Source organism: Meleagris gallopavo, chromosome 6 (genome assembly GCF_905368555.1).
Source record: "Meleagris gallopavo chromosome 6, MGAL_WU_HG_1.1, whole genome shotgun sequence".
Lineage (NCBI taxonomy): Eukaryota > Metazoa > Chordata > Aves > Galliformes > Phasianidae > Meleagris > Meleagris gallopavo.
The window spans coordinates 42129480-42149732 of record NC_139409.1 but is presented as its reverse complement, the minus strand read 5'-3'; the positions used below and the strand labels follow the sequence as shown (position 1 = coordinate 42149732).

At 40.2% G+C, this 20253-nt stretch overlaps 1 protein-coding gene across 5 annotated transcripts in view; it reads right to left on the bottom strand.

Moving 5' to 3' along the window:
- Positions 1–20253, bottom strand: part of FYCO1 (FYVE and coiled-coil domain autophagy adaptor 1) — a 35164-nt gene that overhangs the window by 5008 nt on the left and 9903 nt on the right. For 2 of the 5 annotated variants that reach the window (XM_085226490.1, XM_010712950.4), the window contains exons 3-16: positions 19894–20000; positions 18695–18820; positions 15273–15379; positions 14256–14399; positions 13684–13777; positions 10419–13049; positions 9481–9573; positions 8362–8480; positions 6912–7079; positions 6342–6491; positions 5802–5992; positions 5307–5451; positions 1897–1956; positions 1162–1257 (exon numbers count right to left, since the gene is read on the bottom strand). In XM_085226490.1, the coding sequence (XP_085082616.1) occupies positions 1162–1257; positions 1897–1956; positions 5307–5451; positions 5802–5992; positions 6342–6491; positions 6912–7079; positions 8362–8480; positions 9481–9573; positions 10419–13049; positions 13684–13777; positions 14256–14399; positions 15273–15379; positions 18695–18820; positions 19894–20000 (4231 nt within the window). The remainder of the gene's footprint in view (positions 1–1161; positions 1258–1896; positions 1957–5306; positions 5452–5801; positions 5993–6341; positions 6492–6911; positions 7080–8361; positions 8481–9480; positions 9574–10418; positions 13050–13683; positions 13778–14255; positions 14400–15272; positions 15380–18694; positions 18821–19893; positions 20001–20253) is intronic. The other 3 variants (XM_085226492.1, XM_085226491.1, XM_085226493.1) reach the window with 3 other exon arrangements.

Here is a 20253-nt window from a genome sequence, read left to right as displayed (position 1 = left end):
TTTAACAGAAGAATGCTGCTTGCCTTCTTCAGGGAAAACCAGTAGTTTCTAAGAGCTGAGTAGCTCACCTATGTTATCCTAACTAAAACTGATCTAACACATCACCCTTCAGGCCAAATAAATTGTTTCCCAAGCAAAAAATCAACTAATTTGCCATAAAATACCACTCAGTCACCATGACAATTTCCTGTCCTAGAGTAAGGAGTTCAGTTACCAGTCATTGTGGCTGGACAGCTCATTTACTATAACTTCTGTAATTTGTTCAGAGATAAAGCTTTATACTAAGTTTTATTTACATTGTTACTTTTCCCCTTAGCTGAAATAGCTACTGCATTGTTTCAACAGATCTTTAATTTAAACAAACTAATGATAACTCTTGGTTTTGCTCTGCAGCTCAACTACCACTTAAATTATTTTGCTGGTTCTCTGAATAGTAGCAACAAGCTTGAAACATTCACCACAAAAGGCCAGCATTTCCAACCGAGGCTTAAGAGAATGGTGAGCAAAGGGGAATAACTCCAGGTCATGAGTGTTTTTGTGCATTAGATTCCCTCTGTGGCTGTGAAAATGACATTCTGTCACTTCTGCATGTAACAGTCAATTTCTGAGCAGAGTACATGCAAAAATTGTGTGCACACAGCTCACAGAGGTTGAGAGATCATTTGCTGAACATTTTATGCCAATCAAGAATCAACCAGGAAGATAGTTCCTGTGAGGCAATAGGTTGGGGTTACCAATAAATAACAGGCACGTACTTCAAAAGCTCACCAATTCCCTCCCCATCACAAAGGCCCAAGTAGCCTTTGCCTTACAGTTTCTTCAGAGATTATCAGAACTATGCAGACTTCCCTCTAAGCCCCCTCTCTGCTCACAACACCTCCTGCAATGAGAACAGGAAGGAAGATTTTATGATGTGACACAGATCCAAATCTTTTCTTCTTGTTCCACACTTGCATGTAAGTTTTTTAAGAGAAAGGACCTGGCTCATTGCTGCTGCTCTGCTTAGTTGAGATACATTCTCTGCTCCTCCTCAGACCAAATTCTGCTGTGGGACACAATCAATCTGAGCTTCCACGAGTCTGCACAACACATTCACATAGCTGATATCTGAGTTCAGCCTTTATTCTTTCAGTTTGGTGGTAATGAAATTGTTCTGCTTACATGATTTCTCCTGACTTCAACAAGCTTATCTCAGCATCTTGAGCAACCTGCCACTCTTCTGATTCATCAAAGGTTGAAGAATTACACGTGCTGTTTCTAGGAGAAGAAAAAAAGAAAGCCATGATTTTCTGAATAATATGGGGTCAAGTATTATTTGGAAGCTCAGGTCTTCCTTAAACAGAAATGATTTAATAGCCACAATGACAAATTACGTAATTTATATTTTGCACATTCTAATGACAAAACTGCCAGGGCAGAACTGCAGCCCTGTTCTGCTAGCCACCATGCAAAATGCAAACAGCTTCTATCCTGGCTTCATGAGCTAAGAGGAATGCATGCATCCAGAACACCCCTTCAACAGTTTTAAGATAAACTCCCTAATGAGATGGTGCCAGGTTTAAAAGCTTTCATGAAAGGTGAAAATCTAGACTTGGGTGGCAGAGACAAGCAGCACAGTCTGGACTCATCTCTTAAACAGACCTTCCCCTGAGATATGACATTTGTCCTGGATTTAGTTGGTGAGGCATTTTACAAATACATTCTCCAGCTCCTTATTCTAACACATGGTACACAAAATGTATTTTCTCACATAGAATCACTATCATACATCTTCTTTCCATACAAGAAATATTGGATGATTCAAGCAAACACACTGAAGAAGCTGCCACATGATGACAAAGCTGTGTGCCTCCTACACACCATGGTAAGAGGAAGAATCTCTTATCTACTCCTTACCTCAAAAAAGGCAGATGCACTGGATACACTCTGGAATACCACCAACTATGAGTTACAGGGCTGAGGCAGAGATGTAAGCAGCAAAGAAAAGAATGAGTTTGAGAGTCAGTAAATAAATTCTGATAGTTTCCAAGTGAGTTAGAGCTTCTCTAACTGATACTTTGCTTCTCTGCATTGCAGCAGGCTGGTAACTAAGACAGGCTGACATTCCGCCAGAAAATGCCAGAGGCACTTACATACAGAGAATCAAACAGCTGGTTCATTCAAAAGTCAATGGAATCTAATAAAACGTGACATCACTTATATGTGCCTTTGAACAATAAGGTGTAATCATGTAGCAAGGGCAGAATTGTTACACTTTCTGTAGACTAATCTCAAAATCAATGCACTGTTCAGCAATTCCTTTTAAATCCTAAGGGATCTTGCTCTGCAAGCAATACTGGGAAGGGAAAGAACAACCCCAGGTAACAGTGCGTCCATCTGGTCATTAGCAGCATCTGGATATATTGCATCAGTGCATGCAGTCATACATGAGCTTAGTGGGCTACGCATTCAACTGTTATATCATTACATCATAACACCACTGGCTGAAACTAGGAAGAATTTACTGTTGTGACTGCTAATAAAACTGCATATTCAACTTTACCCACTCTCTAACACATTTCCTGAACTGATAAAGCACTGTTATCTGTGGCGTTCAAGTTCTCTCATTCCTTGAGCAGCTTTTGATGCAATCCTACAAGCTGTTCTTGTCCCCCTGACAGTAGCGTTTCTTCCTGTATGACTTTTTCACGCTAGGTGGCAGCCAGGGGATCATTATGAGCATGCACCACTGCGCAGACCTCTGGTGGATCTGCTGAAATCCAGTTTCTCTTCCTTCTCTTTTAAAAGTGAAATGAATTGGGGCTGATAAGGAGGAAGAACTGAAGCATGGAAAAGCCTACAACAACAGAACAATTCAGAGAATCCTTGAGACACAGACTGCTGGAGGCTGGAAGAGCATTTTGAAAAAAAAATATCACTTCATCCTTACCCTATTCTTATGCTTTCCCTCAGGTCTCTACAGTTAGTCACTGTCTCCCAACTGCATGGTCTAGTACAGCAGGACTACTCCTGTATGTGGAAAGCATTTATCCCAAATAATACTAAAAATCCTGTTACCAACATCATGAAAGGCTTTGACATTATAAACAAAAGGACCTTTTCAGAACTCAAACTTGAAAACAGCTGGTTCAACTTTGCTCTTGAAGATTTTCTGTCTCACAAGCACCTGAGCTGCAGCTTAAGTGCCCGAGTGGCTGGTTCCATGTGGCTGAGCAGCAAAAGCTCATAAGCTGTCTGCTGTCAGTAGTGCAGTGACTTCAGGAAAGAAATTTAGTCATCCAAAGTCAGAATCTTACTGAGTTATGCGAAAATCAGAAACCTGAAATGGAGAGTGGAAGATATGCAAAGCCCCCTCACTGCTGCTTAGTCCAGGAATCACCTCTGCAAATGCCTCTAATGCCAAGACAAAAGGTGAAGATGTTATCATGGAATGCATAAGTGATTTACTGGGCTTGCTGCTAGCAAGCAGGTCAGATCCAAGTCAGGCAGTCTAAATTAGTTATTTACCCTCCCTTCCAGCCCATCAAAGAGAAAAGAAAAAAATAACACCTAGTCAGTGAAGGGTTAGAAGAAAGGATGCACTGACAACTCTTGGAAGAGAATGATTTGAGATGAAGCATGGAGGATATGGAGCTCTATGAGTTTGAGACAGAGTACACAAGAATACTGTGTATGAAGGAATACACATGGGCAGAAGTGGGCAGAGGGGCCATGGCAGACTCATGACATATCTGGGTGTGTGAAAGTGACGTGCAGACAGCTGAGGAAAAAGAATGAATGAACCTGAAGATCTGCCACTACATGCTGTGAGTGACCCACACATTGGTATGCAGGAAATCCCAACTATTTCTCAGAATTTTTAGGATTTAACTATGCTACATCTAGTATGAAGGAAAAAAACCCACCCCACCCTCCTCCCACAAAAAATGGCCTTCCTTAAAACTGTTGAACTCTGTATGTAAGATTGAAAGCAACCAGAAAACCAGAGAAAGCTAGCTAGGAAATTATCAAAGTAAAGGGATATCTCTGTACACCAAGTGACAACATGCAAAATCTTTCAAGATTTTTTCATTGTTGTGATATGGAAGAAGCTTGGCAAGACTCTGTGATTAAGACAGCTGTCAATCATTAGACAAATACAGTGTTTGCAAGAAGTTCAGAAAATAGATTTCAAAATAAGCAACTTGGGACTATCAGGGTGCTTTTCAGCCCCATCCCCAGCAGGAAGTAGCAACAATGATTATCACAATCAGTACTAGAAATACTGGCAAGCGTCTACCCCTGAGATCCTAAATACTGTGTTGTCTAGGGGTCACTGAGATTACAGCCAGCTCTACATGTAATCCTATCTGATTTCAGCTGTGAGGTATTTGCTCTCAAAACAAGCTGCTTTTCCTCTCAGAAGCAAAAGAAGTATAAAATTAGGTGAAATTGCTCTATTTCCCCCCTGCTCAGATATATAAAAATTGTAGCTTTTTCAAGAAACACGTATTGGCAAAAATTACTGTTTTGAAAGATGATGCATTATACAAAATGAAATTTTTGGAGAACATTTGAAAATATTTGAACAATAGCTTTATATAAGCATGCACATACATCAAGCTACAGTACTTCAGTGTACCTTTCAAACCATGTATTCAGATATCCAGATGGTCTTAGATTCTCTTTGCTGCTAACTTATGTAGAAACAGATGTAAAAAAAAACTTACTGAAGGCTGTGTTTACTCTAATTTTCTTATGGAGGGAAAAAAAAAAAGAATCTCTGTCAGATTTAGCTGCACATTTCCAGTTCTTTTTCTTCTCTGTAAGCAGTATCTTTTAAGTATTTAGGAATCCTATAGAGACAGACCAATTATTTCACACTCAATTCAGTGAAGAGTGTCACAAAAAGAACAGATATTTACTTATTTCCCTCTCCTCGTTCTCTTTATAATAAGTAACAGCGAATCTGTGAATCCGATAGAATCATTTAGCTCTTATTATAAATTAGGTGTGAACAACCAGCAACATTTGGCAGCCTGCACACTGATTTTAATGGTGACAGCTGGTCTGGGTGAGCACAGAACTGGGACTACTCCTTTGCACTGTAGAGAAAGCTGGAGGGCTATGGTGGAGCTGTCTGGATTTACTAGATTTGATGCTGACTGCACAAATGGCTCACAATTATCTTGTGTAGTGAACATGTCACTGAGCACAGATGTGTCTTCTCCTTATGCAGAGGTTGGTTACCTATACTGAATGTTTAAAAAAACCCTAACAAGCAAAATTCAGAAGAGCTCCCTCTCCACGAAACAGTGTTTACTCACAGATCTGTCACGCTTTGATCCAGAGAATCTCTATCCATCTGACTTTCACTGTGGAGCGACTCCGATTCTTGTACTTGGCACAGCTCCTCATCAGTGATTATATCAAATGCTGCATCATCTGGTGGTTTAGAGGCTTCGCCTGCAACTGTGCCATAAAAGGACATTAAAGAAACATTAGTAATATTAACTAGCTCAGAAAACAAAAAGCAACCTAAATCCTTAAGAGTAAGACTAGGCCATTCCTCTATCTTTGCAGAAGCATTAGGGAACTACCAAGAACCAACTGTAATCCTCAGGCAGACAGACACACATTTAACACTCATACAGAATTCTGTCAATACCATTCAAACACAATGATGGGACCAATTTAACCTGGAAAACAGTCCATGAATATGAAGGTCCCTGGAACCGGAGGTGGCCATGTAGAGAATGTCTAAGACACCTACTTACTTCTCAGTGGCATGCAAAAAGCACACTAACCAACAGCCCTCTCACCTGGTGACACTGGTGACTCCAATGAGCCTGGGGATCCTTCCTGGTTGGCACTGGATCCAGAATCATCTGCATTGTCCACAATCACTCTGGGCTTATTAAAGCAAGCTTTGCAGCAACGCTCCTTTCTCCCACCAGGTTTTGTCACCATGTAGTTGTTGCAGCAATAGTAGCAGAAAATGCGACCGCACATTCTAGAAATTATTCAAAACTAAGGGTGTTAGAACAGTACCACACACAGGTGGTGTGACTGACATTTACATGACACAGCTTGGGGCTCTGTCATAATGGTCTCACTCTCTGGAAAAGCCCAAATGTCACCTCCAAAGCAGAGGTCATGATACACACCATGCTGTATGTCACAGTTTTGTTTTTCAAAATCATTTAGATCACTAATGGGTTCTGGTAAAAACACTTGCAGATTTCACAGGTTTTACTAGAAATAAGCAATTTCTATTTTTATTTTTATAAAGTATTTCATCTGTGTAAATGCTCATAGCGGATTTTGATTTTGAACAGCACAACAGAGTTCAGCAAACTGACCTGCAGTGGTGTCGGCGCACCATCCATGAGAACTCCCTCTGGCAATCCAGGCAATGGTTAACCTCTGTGTCACCCTGCCACTTCTGCTCTGCACTAAGCTTCTGCTGGAACTCCAGAGCATCTGATTTTTGCCACAAAGCATCCTTATCTCTACAGAGAGACAGTTACAGAAATGCAAAGCATATAGATTATTCATGCTCGTTTACTGTTAACTAACCTCAATTTGAATGCCAGTGAAACTTCATCACCAAAAATTGCTTTTTCTGTAATTTCTGAGAAACTTCCAGGGATGAAGATAGATCATGAAACCTATCGAAATTGTTGGGAATGGAGGAAAAAATACAGGTCATGCAGAGAATTACGTGCTTTTGCAAACAGACAGGAAATTAAGGAGATTGCACTGTTGTTATATTTTTGACTTTGTTAAGGAAATGTAAAATTTAATCTTATGATCTTGGCTATTATCTGCATCTTCAAATCAGGAATACAGGAGTGAACCACCTAGGCAGTATCCCTTATAGTCCTAAGATAGGATTTTAATTTCTGCTTGATGTTTGTTTTTATGCCAACCTGATAAGTTCTATTAAACGTTCTTCAAGGAACTGTTTTGTTCTTGTCAGGTCATCCAGCTCAGCAAACAACTTCTGGTCATTGCTGTCTTTGTCTGCTGCCACCTTTCTGAGTTTCTCACTGTAATCCAGGGCCTGCTTTTTTGCTTCATCAGCTTCCTTTTGGGTCCTGATCAAATATAAAGGTGATTTAAAATCTTTTTGTTAGTTCAGGTGCATTCAAAACTTCCCCATGGAATGCAGTATCAATGAAATTGTTCTCAGCACACATATTTTTTTTTTATACCTAACCAGAATCTCCCCAGTTTTCTGCATCACTGACAGTGCACATAGACTTGTTATCCAGTGAACACAGTCAGCAATCAGTAATTTCTTGGATGCCCTGCTTATAGCAAACATTACAATGGCTGCTACACAGGGAACAAAATCAGTGTCCTTTGAAACTAACGTCATTAGTAGCTGCAAGCTGAGCGAAAGAGACAAAGTCCTATAGACACAGGCTGCCCAGCATTTGCAGGCTGCACTCAAAAAAACATTTAACACCCCTCTATAGCCTTCATGTTCACAAAAGAAAAGCAAAACAGTTTCTCAGGATATTCTTCAAACACAGAACAATTAAAAACCATAAGGTTATGAGACCTCAGTTTGCTCAGTCAGTGGTAAGGAGTGTCACCAGAAAGCTTTGCAGAATGCAGGTTGTGGCTCGATGATATTCTAAGTTGAGTACTTAGTCCTAGCAATGGAATGCTTCAGCAGCGTAACACAAAGGGCCCAGCTAGTCTGAACAGACTCAGCTAATTCAGTTGAATTCAAGTATTTTGCTGAGTTTTGTACTGACAATTTCCATCATAGGTAAGAATCACCAGCCTTCCCATGAAAATAGATGATATCAGCATAAAAATGTATAAATACACAGGATTTTGTTAACCCATCAGTACTCATGACTCAAGATCTGTTCTGGACTGCCAGAAAGCTGCTAAGATAAGACATGCAGGATGTGGTCCCATTTAAATAATTCTCACTGTGAGCCTGAAGCATCAAGGAAAGGAGAGAAAAACAAACTGTCAAAAAATGGTGATTTCTTCTTTAAAAAAAAAAAAAAGTTTTTTTAAATTTTATTACTAAACTACAAGGTAAAAGGTATATGAAATTTCTTGCAGATTCATAAAGGAAGAGAGACAATAAATTTACATCATTAACTAAATTAACCAAGTATTAAAATCTAAACCTTACATTCATGTGTGCTGTATAATTTATGTGTTTCATGTCTGAAGCATCAATTTGATACTACCCACAGAACCCATGCATTATTTCCCCTATATAAAACCTGGGGTACCAGGTTTTATACATATATATATACACACACCACAGCAATTTTCAGTATGCTTCTCTTACTGGCCCCTCACTCAGCTTTCAGTTAATGGCTTGTGTAAAAGAACTAGAACTCTCACCTTTCCAAGAGTTCTCTCAGAGATGTCACCTCCTCTTCCTTTTGCAGCCGAGCAGATTGCAATTCAGACAGCTGCTCTCTTGTTTCCTCCAGCTTTCTAGACAAACTTGTGTTTTCAGCCTAGTAAAATATTTTTTATTTACTGACATATAAAAACAACACTTCACCAAGCACTGGACTGTTACCAACACATCTAAATAATGCTTTGAAAGAGACAGTTAAAGCCAAACCACCAATTAAGATATTACTGTTTATGTAGACACAAATTATTTGTGTACTAGTGATTGCTTATTTCTGTCACACTGAGTATGGGATAAACTCAAAAGTAAGATGGTATTAAGCAGTGCCTCCAATTCTTATTATTCTGTCATTTCAGCTTTTGTCTCCATACCAAGCAAAATCTCTCAAAGATAATGGCAAAGGAATAAGCCATTATTAAGTTTTTTTCACCACCTAGAAGTGAAAAAAAGAGCCCTGTTCATTAAAGCTATATGGAGCATGAAGGACAATAAAACCAAGAACTCATTTCATGGCTAGCCTCTGCAGACAAAACTGCCAAACTGAGTCCTCAAGGCACGTATTGACACAGCACTGTCACTGTGTAGGCTCACGAATACCCGGCAGCAGGCATGGCCAGGTTCAATAACCTTAGTTCTCCTCTTTCCCTATCCCTTGCTCACACTTCAGCATGACACTCCCATTCCACTGTTCAATACATACATTACAAAAATCCCTTGGCTTTTTTTTTCCAGCTGGGCTACTTCTCAGTCAGATCAATTCTCTGATGCTCCTTGCAGCCTGCAAACTGTTGGATCCAAATGTGTGACTGTGTGGAATGGGTGTAAGACAGATACCTTCCTGCATCCCCCATTTAACTAATATGCACATGCACAGGTCCTACATGAAACCTGACTAACTTTAAAAGCAGGACAAGTCCTAAGTACCACTGTGATTTTAATAATTTCCATTTCCATGGACAACTTTAGACTGCTACACCTGTATTTATTCAAGGACATTCTTAGACTCACACCCATTTATGCTGCCTTCTTTCTCCCTTTTTAACACTAATGCATGCTGACACAAAAATCTGTGTCTTTGCTTAATCAGATCAAGCACTTACTTGTAAACCTGCAATCTCTTCCTCTGTAGCATGCTGTTGTCTCTTCTGCTCCTCAAGTTGCTCTTTTAGTTTCCCACACTCTTCATTGGCAGCCTAGCAGACAGATCGAGTCAGAAGTTAGCATTCTTAGCTGCCCCCACTTCACTTAAAAACATTTCCAATCCTGAATCATGAGCACTCATACTGCCCTGTATGGTATAAAAGCAACACTCATGAAATACAGCTGTGAGAAACCCAGCTTATGGACTCAAGAACCCTCTGTGGTCACAGACTAGCTGTGGTTTGATGTTACTTGCTATGGGCTATTACAGCTGTCAGCAAAAAGGCAGTTTAGCTTAACGGGCCTCAGAAGAGTCAGGTAGCCCAAATCATACTCATGAATCCACGATTCTATACTGAGGTTTAAAAAGTGTTTTTGAAGAAGAAACATAAACGAATGTACACTATCTTCTCAAACTGGTGGGATTTCTGGATAGTACCAGTGGCATGCATAGAGCCCTGATTAACTGATTAATCTTAGACTCTGTCTCAGAATGGCAGAACAAACACAATAAAGTCTTTAACCACTAGGCATGTCATTTCACATATACAGGGTTAACTTCTGATTTTATGGAAGAAAAACTGTGGTTTTACTGGCTGCTGCCTTGAGCAGCTGAACACAAAAACAGACAAGGGAATTATCTGCACATTATACCAAGAGTTAAATTATCTCCACGCCATCCTAGCTCATCCATACAGATGATCTTTGAGGTACTTTTCAAGCCAGGCCATTCCATGTTGAGACATTTTTAGATTCCCAGGCTAAGGCTAGTCGCATGCTAGTCTCAGAGCCTGGCCAACATAAACCCCAGGATTTCACCCTGTGATTTCTGGAGCAGATGGTAAAGCAGGGGAAACCCTGCACAGCTCTTTCAGCAGTAATAATCACATTAATTTACCTTGAATTTTGTCTGATAATTTAGAATCTCTGTGCTCATTTGAAATTTTATGGCAGACAGCTCTTCTTGGCTGGTCTCCTGAAAGCTCTGTGCCTGTTTCTTTGCTGTCTCCAGTTGTGCTTGCAGACTTGGGACAGCTGAGACACATATCTGAGCCTCCTCTAGTTTCTCTTGTAGGCTCCTGTTCTCCTGTCTGAGACTAGAGATATCATGCTTCAGTTTCTCCTGTTGCGCTGCTGCCTGTTCTTCCAATTCTTTGAGCCTCTCTTTGGCCTGGGCTAACTGCTCTTCTGCATCCACCTTCTCAGAGGACAAGGCACAAATCTGAATACCGAGTTCAGCCATATCTGTGTTGGTCCTATGGAGGAGATCTTTGTTTTCTACATTTTCCATTCTAGCAGCTTCCAAGTACTGCTTAACCTTGGAGAGTTCTTCCTTTAGACTCAGCAAATTATTTTCCAGCTCAGTTTTTTGGAGGGCTACTGTCTCCTGTTCTCTTTCCAGCACTTCTTCTCTTTCTTTGCATTGCACCAGTTCTTGCACATGGTTTCTGTTGAGGGACTCTGTTTGCTCTTTCAGCTGCTGGACAAGCACTTTCTGCTCCCCCAAGACAGTTTCTGTGATTGTCAGCTTACTTTTCAACTGCTCTCTCTCATCAGTGGTCTGCTGAAGCTTGACTCGCAGGTCAAGGAGTTCTGTTTGCAGCCTAGACACTTCATCTCGGTTGACTTGTAGCTGCTCTTCACTTACTGTAAGCCTGGAGGTCAGCTCTTTTGCATCCTTCTCCAGAGAAGCTGCCTGCTGTAGTTGGTGCTTTTCCATTGATTCCTTTTCTGATGTGAGGGATTCAATAAGCTTTGTCTGCTGAAGGCATGTATTTTCAACACTGAGCTTTTCTACCTCAAGAATCTCAGCTTTCTTCCTATGTCTTTCAGCTTCTGCTCTTAGCTGCTCACACTGGAACTCCATGTCTTGTAGCTGTACTTCCTTCTCTGCAAGCTGTGACTGGAGTGACTCCTTGCTCTCCTTCAAAGTGTCTAAGCTTTTTTCTACTTGTAAACTGTGTTGTTTAGCACTCTTCAGCTGTCCTTCAAGTGAGGCATAAGATTCCTTGGTGGTCTCTTCTCTTTCCTTTAATTCTCTATAGTCTGAATGCAGAGCCTCTAATTTCTCCTCCAGAATTTGTCTTTGTCTCCTGGCATTCTGCAAATCTTCATCCAGCTGTTTATTCTGGCTGCGGAGCTTCTTCTCTTTTTCATCAACTGACACAAGGGCATCATCTATCTCACTCTGAAGCTGCTTCTCAGAGGCCCTCAGCCTCGCCACTTCAGCTTCCAGAGAATCTTTAGAGGCTTCCAAATTTTTCAGCTTCTCTTCCATCTTCTTCTTGGACTGCTGCAAATCTGCGTTCTCAGTTTTCAGCTTCCTGCTCTCCTCACTCATTTCATTTACTGCAGAGTTTTGCTGCTTCATCTGATCCTCCAGCTCCTTGACTTTCTGGCTGAGATGCTCTTTCTCATACAAGAGCTTCTGCTTTTGCTTCTCAAGGCTACACACAGTCTCACTCACCTTTTTTAAATGACTCTCCTGTTGTTCAATTTTTTCTGCTTGTGACTGGGCTTCGTCCTTAAGTGCCCCTTCCATCTTACCATACTCCTCCTCGAGTTTCTCTTTTTCTTTCCTTGCCTCCTCAAGATCTTTTTCCAATGACCCCACCTGAGCCAGCGACCCCATTACCTGGGTCTGGAGCTCAGCCATCTCCTTTTCTTTCAGAGTCAGGGCCTTCTGAAGTGCATCCATTTCCTTTTTCGTGGTTTCCAGGCTCCTCAGCAGCTTTTCACTCTCTTCTCTGGAATCAGCAGCAAGGCGATTATATCTGGACTCCAATTCCTTCTGTGCCTCTTCTTTCAGCTGCAGCTGCTCTTTTGCAGTTTTCAGCTGATGTGTATGTTCATCACTAAGTATTTGCATCTCTGCCTTTTCCTTTTCTGTCTGCTGAAGCTTCTCTAATAATGCCTGTATCTGTATGGCAGAGTCACACTGGGCCATAGCTTGCTGTCCTTTTTCCTCTAAGGCAGCATCAACTTTTGCGAGGAGGTTGAGATTCTTCTGTTCTGTGGAACTTAGCTTTGCTTTAAGCTCATCAATGCAAAGCTCCTTCATAGCAACTAAAGCCCTACAGACCTCCAACTCCTCGTTCAACAGCTGCAGTTTTGAGGCATAATCCTCCTTACTGGTTGCCAACTGCGCCAGCTTTGTTGAATACTCCTTCTGCTGCTCCGCGGCATTCAGTTCCAGCGATTGAAGGCATTTCTGCAGGTCATGAACAGTGCTTTGAGTGGAGTGTGAAACCTCACACTGCTTCTGTAACTCTGTGATCATCTTTGTCAGACGGGAGTTCTCCTCACTATAGTTATTGCTCTTCTCTTTTTCTAGCTGCAACTGTTCTTTCTGAAGGCTGACAGCTGCCTGGAGCTCCTGGTTTTCCATTTCTAGCTGCTGAATACTTCTCTGAAGTTCTTTCTGCCTCAGCTCAGCCTGGTCAAGTTCTACACGCATCTCTTCAAAGCCCTCAAAGTGTTCAGCATTTAGTGAGTTATTTGCATCAGGGCTGGAGGGAAACTCTGGAGCCTAAACAAGCAGAATGTGAAAAAAAGATTTTAAAACTTGAAGCAGAGCTGCATTTTTCAAAGAAAAAGACTCAAACATTCCAGAAATCAGGATGGCTTAACTTTTTGCTTTTGTTTTTTGGTGATGACAAGAACACTGAGGAGGTATTGTTATAGTATGTAACACCTTAACATCTGAACACCTAATTTTTTAAAAATTATTTTGATTTGTTAGTGTAAGGTAAGCTTGCAATGAAGATTAAACCCAGAAAAAAAAAAAAAGTAGATCTACCAGCTTCAAGAGGAACTATACATGCTATGTTCAAGTCATAGCAAATTCAGGTTCTTAATGCACAGTGACCTTCCGTGCTGGAGTTGTAAAACTACAAGAGAAGAAGGGGTATGTTTTCACATAAAATAAATGAAAACATACCTATCTTTATGTTGCCTTCTGAATATATCTATTTTTTTTCATCTACAAGATTGGCATGCATTTGAATCAGCTACTGGACTGATTTTAATTGCCTTTTATTTAAAGTACTCTTTCTGTAGATTACCATTATGAGTCATAATTATCATAAAACTTCCAATCTCTTTGGAATAATACCATTATTTAAAGATTTCCTTTGCTAGACATTTAGTTGTATTTTACTTACCTGCAAGTAATTGCTCACTAAGCTGCTCATGCTGGAACTGCGACTTGGGGGCTTCCATAAGTATGCTGAAGATCCAAGTGAGGACAGCGTCCTCCTGTTGATCACACAGAGATACAATATGTAAGAGAAGACTAAAGACATCATACGTACACATCTTTCTACTGCTGTGTCTAAGATTTGTCTAGTTATAACTACCATTCATAACTGTGCCTGTTGTCTGGGCTAAAAACCACTGAAGCTGATGGAAAACAAAATAGGAATGTCAAAAGCACCTAGAAAGGATTAGGAGGTTGGTAGCTGTGGCTTCCCATATTCACATGAATCAGTGCAACTTAGCTTTGTGAAATTGTACTACAGTGTGGTGAATGCTCAACCAGACGGTGGCAGCATGCAGCCCTGGAAAACTTCCACTGATAGGCATGGATCTGGATCAAACTTACAAGTTTTTATACTTTCCACTGGTCTGGAAAAAATACCAATTTGGTCATTAACTAATTACATAGAGAAAGTGTATACCTGCTCCAACACATCTTTCCTACGTTTAAAAGCAGAAGGTGACAATGTGTTCTTACCTTGCAAATGCTGGCCAAGCAGCATCTAAATCATAGCCTCGTGATGCCAAGTCAAACTGAACATCAGTGAGCTCATAGAGTTGACCCACAATGTCAGAACTCATTTTGGGGTTCAGAAATGGGCTTCGTGCATAGTACCAGTCACTTGAAAACAAAAACAAAAAAACAGAAGTAGTATTCATTCATACATAAAAAAGCAGCAGCAGTTTCACTTGCAAAAAAAAAAAACCCACAACAAAAACAAAAACATCGTTATTCACTCTTACTCAGAAAAAAACTGGCATGATACTTTAAGTATAAACTGAAAGCAATCCTTTGGTACGAATGAAACCAAACAGATTGAATGAAGTTCACAGAAATATCATTAAAGGAGTCCCTGCACAAAACTTTTTTTGCTCTAGTGCTTGGGCAAAACACTGACAAGACAAAATACTTACTATACAATGGACAATCACACACTAAATACATAAAGCGCACACTTAATATGTCAAGGATAAAGGACAGAAAACAGCATACAAAGTTAAATACATTGTACAACGAGTTGGCTTTTTCTAAAAGCCTTGCAAGTGTCCCTTCCAATTAAGTATAAGCTGTCTTCAGTGTTTGTTGGCTGGAGCAAGCTGTTCCTCTGTCTGACAAGCCAGAGTATGTGTAAATGCTTCCTGAAGCTTTGTGCAACACTAGCAAATTAATCCTCCCTTATGATATACAGTACACAAGATCCAGCCAAGGATCTTCAATGCTTATAAAAATGTCACCTTCAAAGCCCACATATAGATGCATCTATACCATCCACTTTACAAGCATTCAGTTGTAACAACTTTCAGTATTTACCAGTCTAAGATAAGTATGAGCCAGTGACCCAGGCTAGAAGGTCTATTATCCTCTGTATCCTATTACCAGTCCTGTAAGCTAACCATTTGGAAAGGTTTCAATTTCTCTTAGTAGCTACTGGGTCATGTTGCTCGTTCACAGTGAGCAAACAGTTATTAGTTAGCAAGCTACTTTTCTACTCACCTGGTCACCTTGGTGTTCATAAAACACTGCTGTAAGGTATCTGCAAGCCTTTGATGAACGAGGGAGTAACGCAGAAATGCTCTTCCTTTCCCAAGAGATGTTCGTAGCTGGAAGAGAGGAACCACAGAGAGAAACACCTGAATATTGGTTGCAATTATGTAGAGAGGCATGATGAAGACAGTCTACATACATACATACACAAAAAAGACACAACAAGCCACTAGCTGTAAAGGAAGTAATAAGAACTAGCACTGATAGATACATTCTCCTGGTACTGTAATTGGGACAAATCTTTTTGAATGACAGATTTATAATTGTAATCAGCAGTTGTCCATTTTATAATATCAAAACATCACAAGAGCGACAAAATCTTCTAACATACCAAGTACATGAATATGCTAAGGGCAATTCCTGATATAAGGCAAAATCTGAGCGTGCCCACCATATCTGGAAGTGATTACTTAAGTAATTTAAGGTGTGTATGGCTGCAGCTGGAAGAGCTTTAGGACTACAGTTCTATGAAGTTCTACATCTTCACAGAACAAAGATGTATATCCCCATGGACACAATAACCTCCCAAATGCAAAAACTCTGTATTAATACTTAGCCCTTAAATTGATAAGATCTAATTTGTCAGACCAAGAACATCTGCATTCAGTTAATCTCTTAAGAAGAATTAAAAAAAAAACAAAACCAAAACTAAACCCCAACACCAGAGCCACTAAAAGAACTCTTTTCTTATTCCCATTGGTTTATCAATTTGAACAGCAATTATTTTTTACGCATGGAAATACTAGAACGAATGTACATGATCAGAGAAGAAGAGGAGGTTGACAAGGAGTTGGTCAAAGATCATTTAGGCAAAATCAGTGCCCACCAATCCATGGGCCTCGATTGGTTTCACCCACGAGCACTGAGAGGGCTGGCTGAAGAGATTGCCAAATCACTCTCTATCATCTCTGCAATCTTATGGAGAATGAAGGAGGTTCCTGAACACTGGAGGATAGCCAATGTCACTTCGATAGTCAAAAAGGACATAAAGGAAAAACCGGACAACTAGAGGCCTGTCAGCCTCACCTCTGTCTCTGGAAAGGTGACGAAGCAACTTGTTCTGGATGCTGTCTCCAAGAAATTGAAAGAAAAGAAGGTTATCAGGATTAGTCAGCATGGATGCACTAAGAGGAAACTGTGCTTGACTAGCTTAGCAGCCTTCTATAATGTAAACACCAGCTAGGTAAATGGCAGGAGTGCAGTGGATGCTGTGTACCTTTATTTCAGCAAAGCATTTGACACTGTTCCCACAACATCCTTGTTATGAAGCACAGGAAGCATGGGGTAGATGAACAGACAGGGAGTTGGACTGAGAACTGGCTGACATGTAGAGCTCAGAAGGTTGTGACCAACAATGCCACCTAGTTGGAGGCCTGTAACTAGCAGAGTTCTCCAAAGGTGCTGGGTCTGGTCTTATTCAATATCTTCATCAATGATCTAGGTGAAGGAACAGAGTATCTCAGCAAATTTCCTGATGACATAAAGCTAGGAGGAGTGGCTGAAACACTGGAAAACTGCGCGGCCACTAGGCAAGACATGGACAGACTGATGAGTGTGGCAGAGAGGAATCTGGTAAACTTCCACAGGAAAAAGTGAAGGGTCCTACACCTGGGAAGGAATAACTGTATCTATCAGTACAGGTTAGGGGATGACCTGCTGGAAACAAGCTCTGAGGAGAAAGACTTGGGGGTCCTAGTGTGCAAGAAAAACTGTTTCAGAGCAGCAGCTGGAAAAACTGTTTCAGAGCAGCAGCTGTGGAGCAAGACAAGCAGCAGACATTTTGCTCTGAAGAGTTTTTTTTCTTGTATTCCCACACTGGTGGATAACAGATGAGGCAGCAGTGTGCCCTTGTGGCCAAGAAAACCAATGGTATATTTGGGTCGTCAAGAAGAGAATGGTCAGGAGGTCAAGGGAGATGATCCTTCCTCTCTACTCCATTCTGGTGAGGCCGCACCTGGAATACCGTGTCCAGTTCTGTGCTCCTCAATTCAAAACAGACAGAGATCTTCTAAGAGACTCAAGCAGAGAGCCATAAACATGATTGGGTGCCTGGAGTACCTCCTGTTCAAAAAAAGGCTGAGAGAGCTGGGACTTTTCAGTCTGGAGAGAAGGCTGAGATGGGACCTCATCACTGTTTGTAAATACCAAAAGTGCAGCAGTCAAGTTGATGACAGTAGACTTTTTTTGATGGTGTGCAATAATAAAACAAGAGGCAACATGCAGAAACTGGAACATTTCCCATTCCATACAAACACAAGGAAGAAATTCTTTAATGTGAGAGTGACAGAGCACTGGAACAGGCTGCCCAGACAGGTTGTGGAGTCTCCTTCTCTGGAGATATTCAAGATCCATCTGGACACATTGCTGTGCAATGTACTGTAGGTGACCTCCTTTAGCAGGGGGTTGGACTTGAGGTTTTCTGGAGGTCCCTTCCAATCCCTAGAACTCTGTGATTCTGTGAGAAGTAAGAGATGCAGGGAATACAAAGCCTGCCTCTGCTGCAGTACTATGGCTCTGTTTTATATGACTCAAGATAACATTATTTGGAAATGATGCTGTCGTGGAATTGTTGAGAGAATTGGTCAACATGTTGTGAATAGTAACTTGCTAATACAAGTTAGCATTGCTTACAGATAAGAGAACTGAGCAGCACTTCTTTTTCCCAAAAGGAAAGTTCTCTCTCAAATGATTCTAAAGACAGAATCAGCATAGAAAGCTTTTCACAGCACTTATTTCACCCAATGATTGAGCTGACGATGTAATGTGGCTATTAGAAAATTACACTTCTATTACTATTTCTAATAAAGGTTTTTGTCTTGTTCATGTGAGCTTACTCAAAGAAATAATGCCAACCACCTGAGCCATCATATCATTATTTTTGACATAAAGGAAGAAAACTGAGTCAGAAGATGAAACTCTGCTCTCAGTCATTTCTCTTTAACTCTGCTGACCAACTGAGAACGTCCTAAGAATGTTCAATCATGGTGGTTCTTCTCTCTTACACTTAGACTAAGTCCTTCCGTAAAGTATACTGAAGATACGGGCTCCACCCTTGGCTTATTTTTCATTCATTTTTAGAGAAAATGACACTTATTTAATGAAAAGGCATGGCACAACCAGATACAAATAGAACTACTCATTTGTGTAAGTGGTCTTCAAAATAAATAAAAGACTATCTAATTCTACATAATTTGGTACTCTACCAAAAAGATGTAATCTTGTATTTCCATACTTTACCTGAGAACTTTAAAAAAAAAAAAAGTGCAAATATTTTATCCTATGTTAAAAGCAGTATATTTTATTTCTCTGCTTTCTGAAAAGACACACCAAAACACAAAGCATGTATTGTGATGATTAACTGATACACTTACTTCCGTAATAGACTTGACAAAGCGAATTCCATCATTAGCTCCTTTGACTTTTGCCAGACAGTCACAGAAATAATCCCAGTAGTCTTTTCTGTTCCCCAGCAATGTGCTTTTTTCTTTCTGGTCAAACTTAAGCAAGGAAAACAAAAAGCAATGAACAAAACTTAAACATAAATATACTTACATATATATACTGTGGAATTCCACTCCCTTCTGACCAGTATCTGTGTTCAGAGCTCCTCTTAAGTTTTAGACAATGTATTCACAAAGTACAGTTTCTAAACATGCTTTACAGACAGTAACAGACAGTAAAGTTCTTGATTAAGTTTAAATAAAATGGCCATTAAAAATTATTCAAATAAAGTTTAGCAGCAGTTATAGGAGGTGCTCAAGGGCAAGGAATTGACAGTCGGTTGCTGAGAGCCCTTCAATCAAGTGTGGCAGTATCACACATGCACCTACCAGAACAAGCTGCAAAATCACACTCAGAGCAGTCATGCAGTGAGGGTACAGACCACAGCTTGGAGCATTCAAATCCCAAAGGGTTTCTTCAGCACCTGCTGAAGCCTCTCAACCCAATTAGAACTACCTTGCCTAGATCAAGGCTAGATTAGCATGTCTGTGTTTCTGTCAGTGGCACGATTGCAGTGTATGTGTACCCAGACAATGCAAACTTAATTTCACCTTGCCCAGCAATGTCCCCTTTCACTGAAATTTTAGCCCATAAGCAGCATTTCAGATTAAAAATCAGCCTTTTGCATTAAGATTTTCATACAATAAAAATGAAATTCTGCAATGAAATTGCTAAAAATGCTGTAAATGACTCGTGCCTCTGTATTTGCATTATCGACTGTCTACTACTATTTATTTTGCATTAATATGTTGTCAAGATGACATTACTACAATTTTTTCATGATAATTTAGAAGTGTACATCTTCAAAGTCAAGCTCAAATCCTTCAGATCAATAGAAAAATGCCTTATATTCTTCAATCAGCCTGTCAGCATTGCCTTTTGATTATAGTTATTTGATCTCACTCAGAATAGATACAATAAGCTGCACACATCAGCCAGTCCTGAAAAAAAAAGATTCAAATGGAAACTTATGATCATTTCAGTTAAACCCTAAGTACTAACAAGGCAATAAAAGAAAATAAGGCCTCGCTTTGATGGTTGATTATAAATGACACATATCACTTTTTACCTGTAGAAGATATTCAAGCTTGTAGGAGAATTTTTGCAAGTTGACACTGTCATCTGTGATTGGTTCCCCTCCTTCTTTAAATTCTTTACTTAATTCAGCCACAGCATCTTAAAACAAGACACCAAAATGATTAACTAATGTAAGAAATATATAACAGTGAATTCATAGGCAAGTAAGTAAATAAGTTTTCTTCCTGGATATCGTGAACACGTATTTAGTTTCAGCTCAGATGTCTTAATCACAGTGCAAAAGGCTTGCTGATGTGCTTGCAATTTAATACCACACATAACAAAAACTAGAGCTCAAGTTTTGTCAGTCTGGCATACTGACTTACTATTTTATACTTAAAAAGAGCAAAAC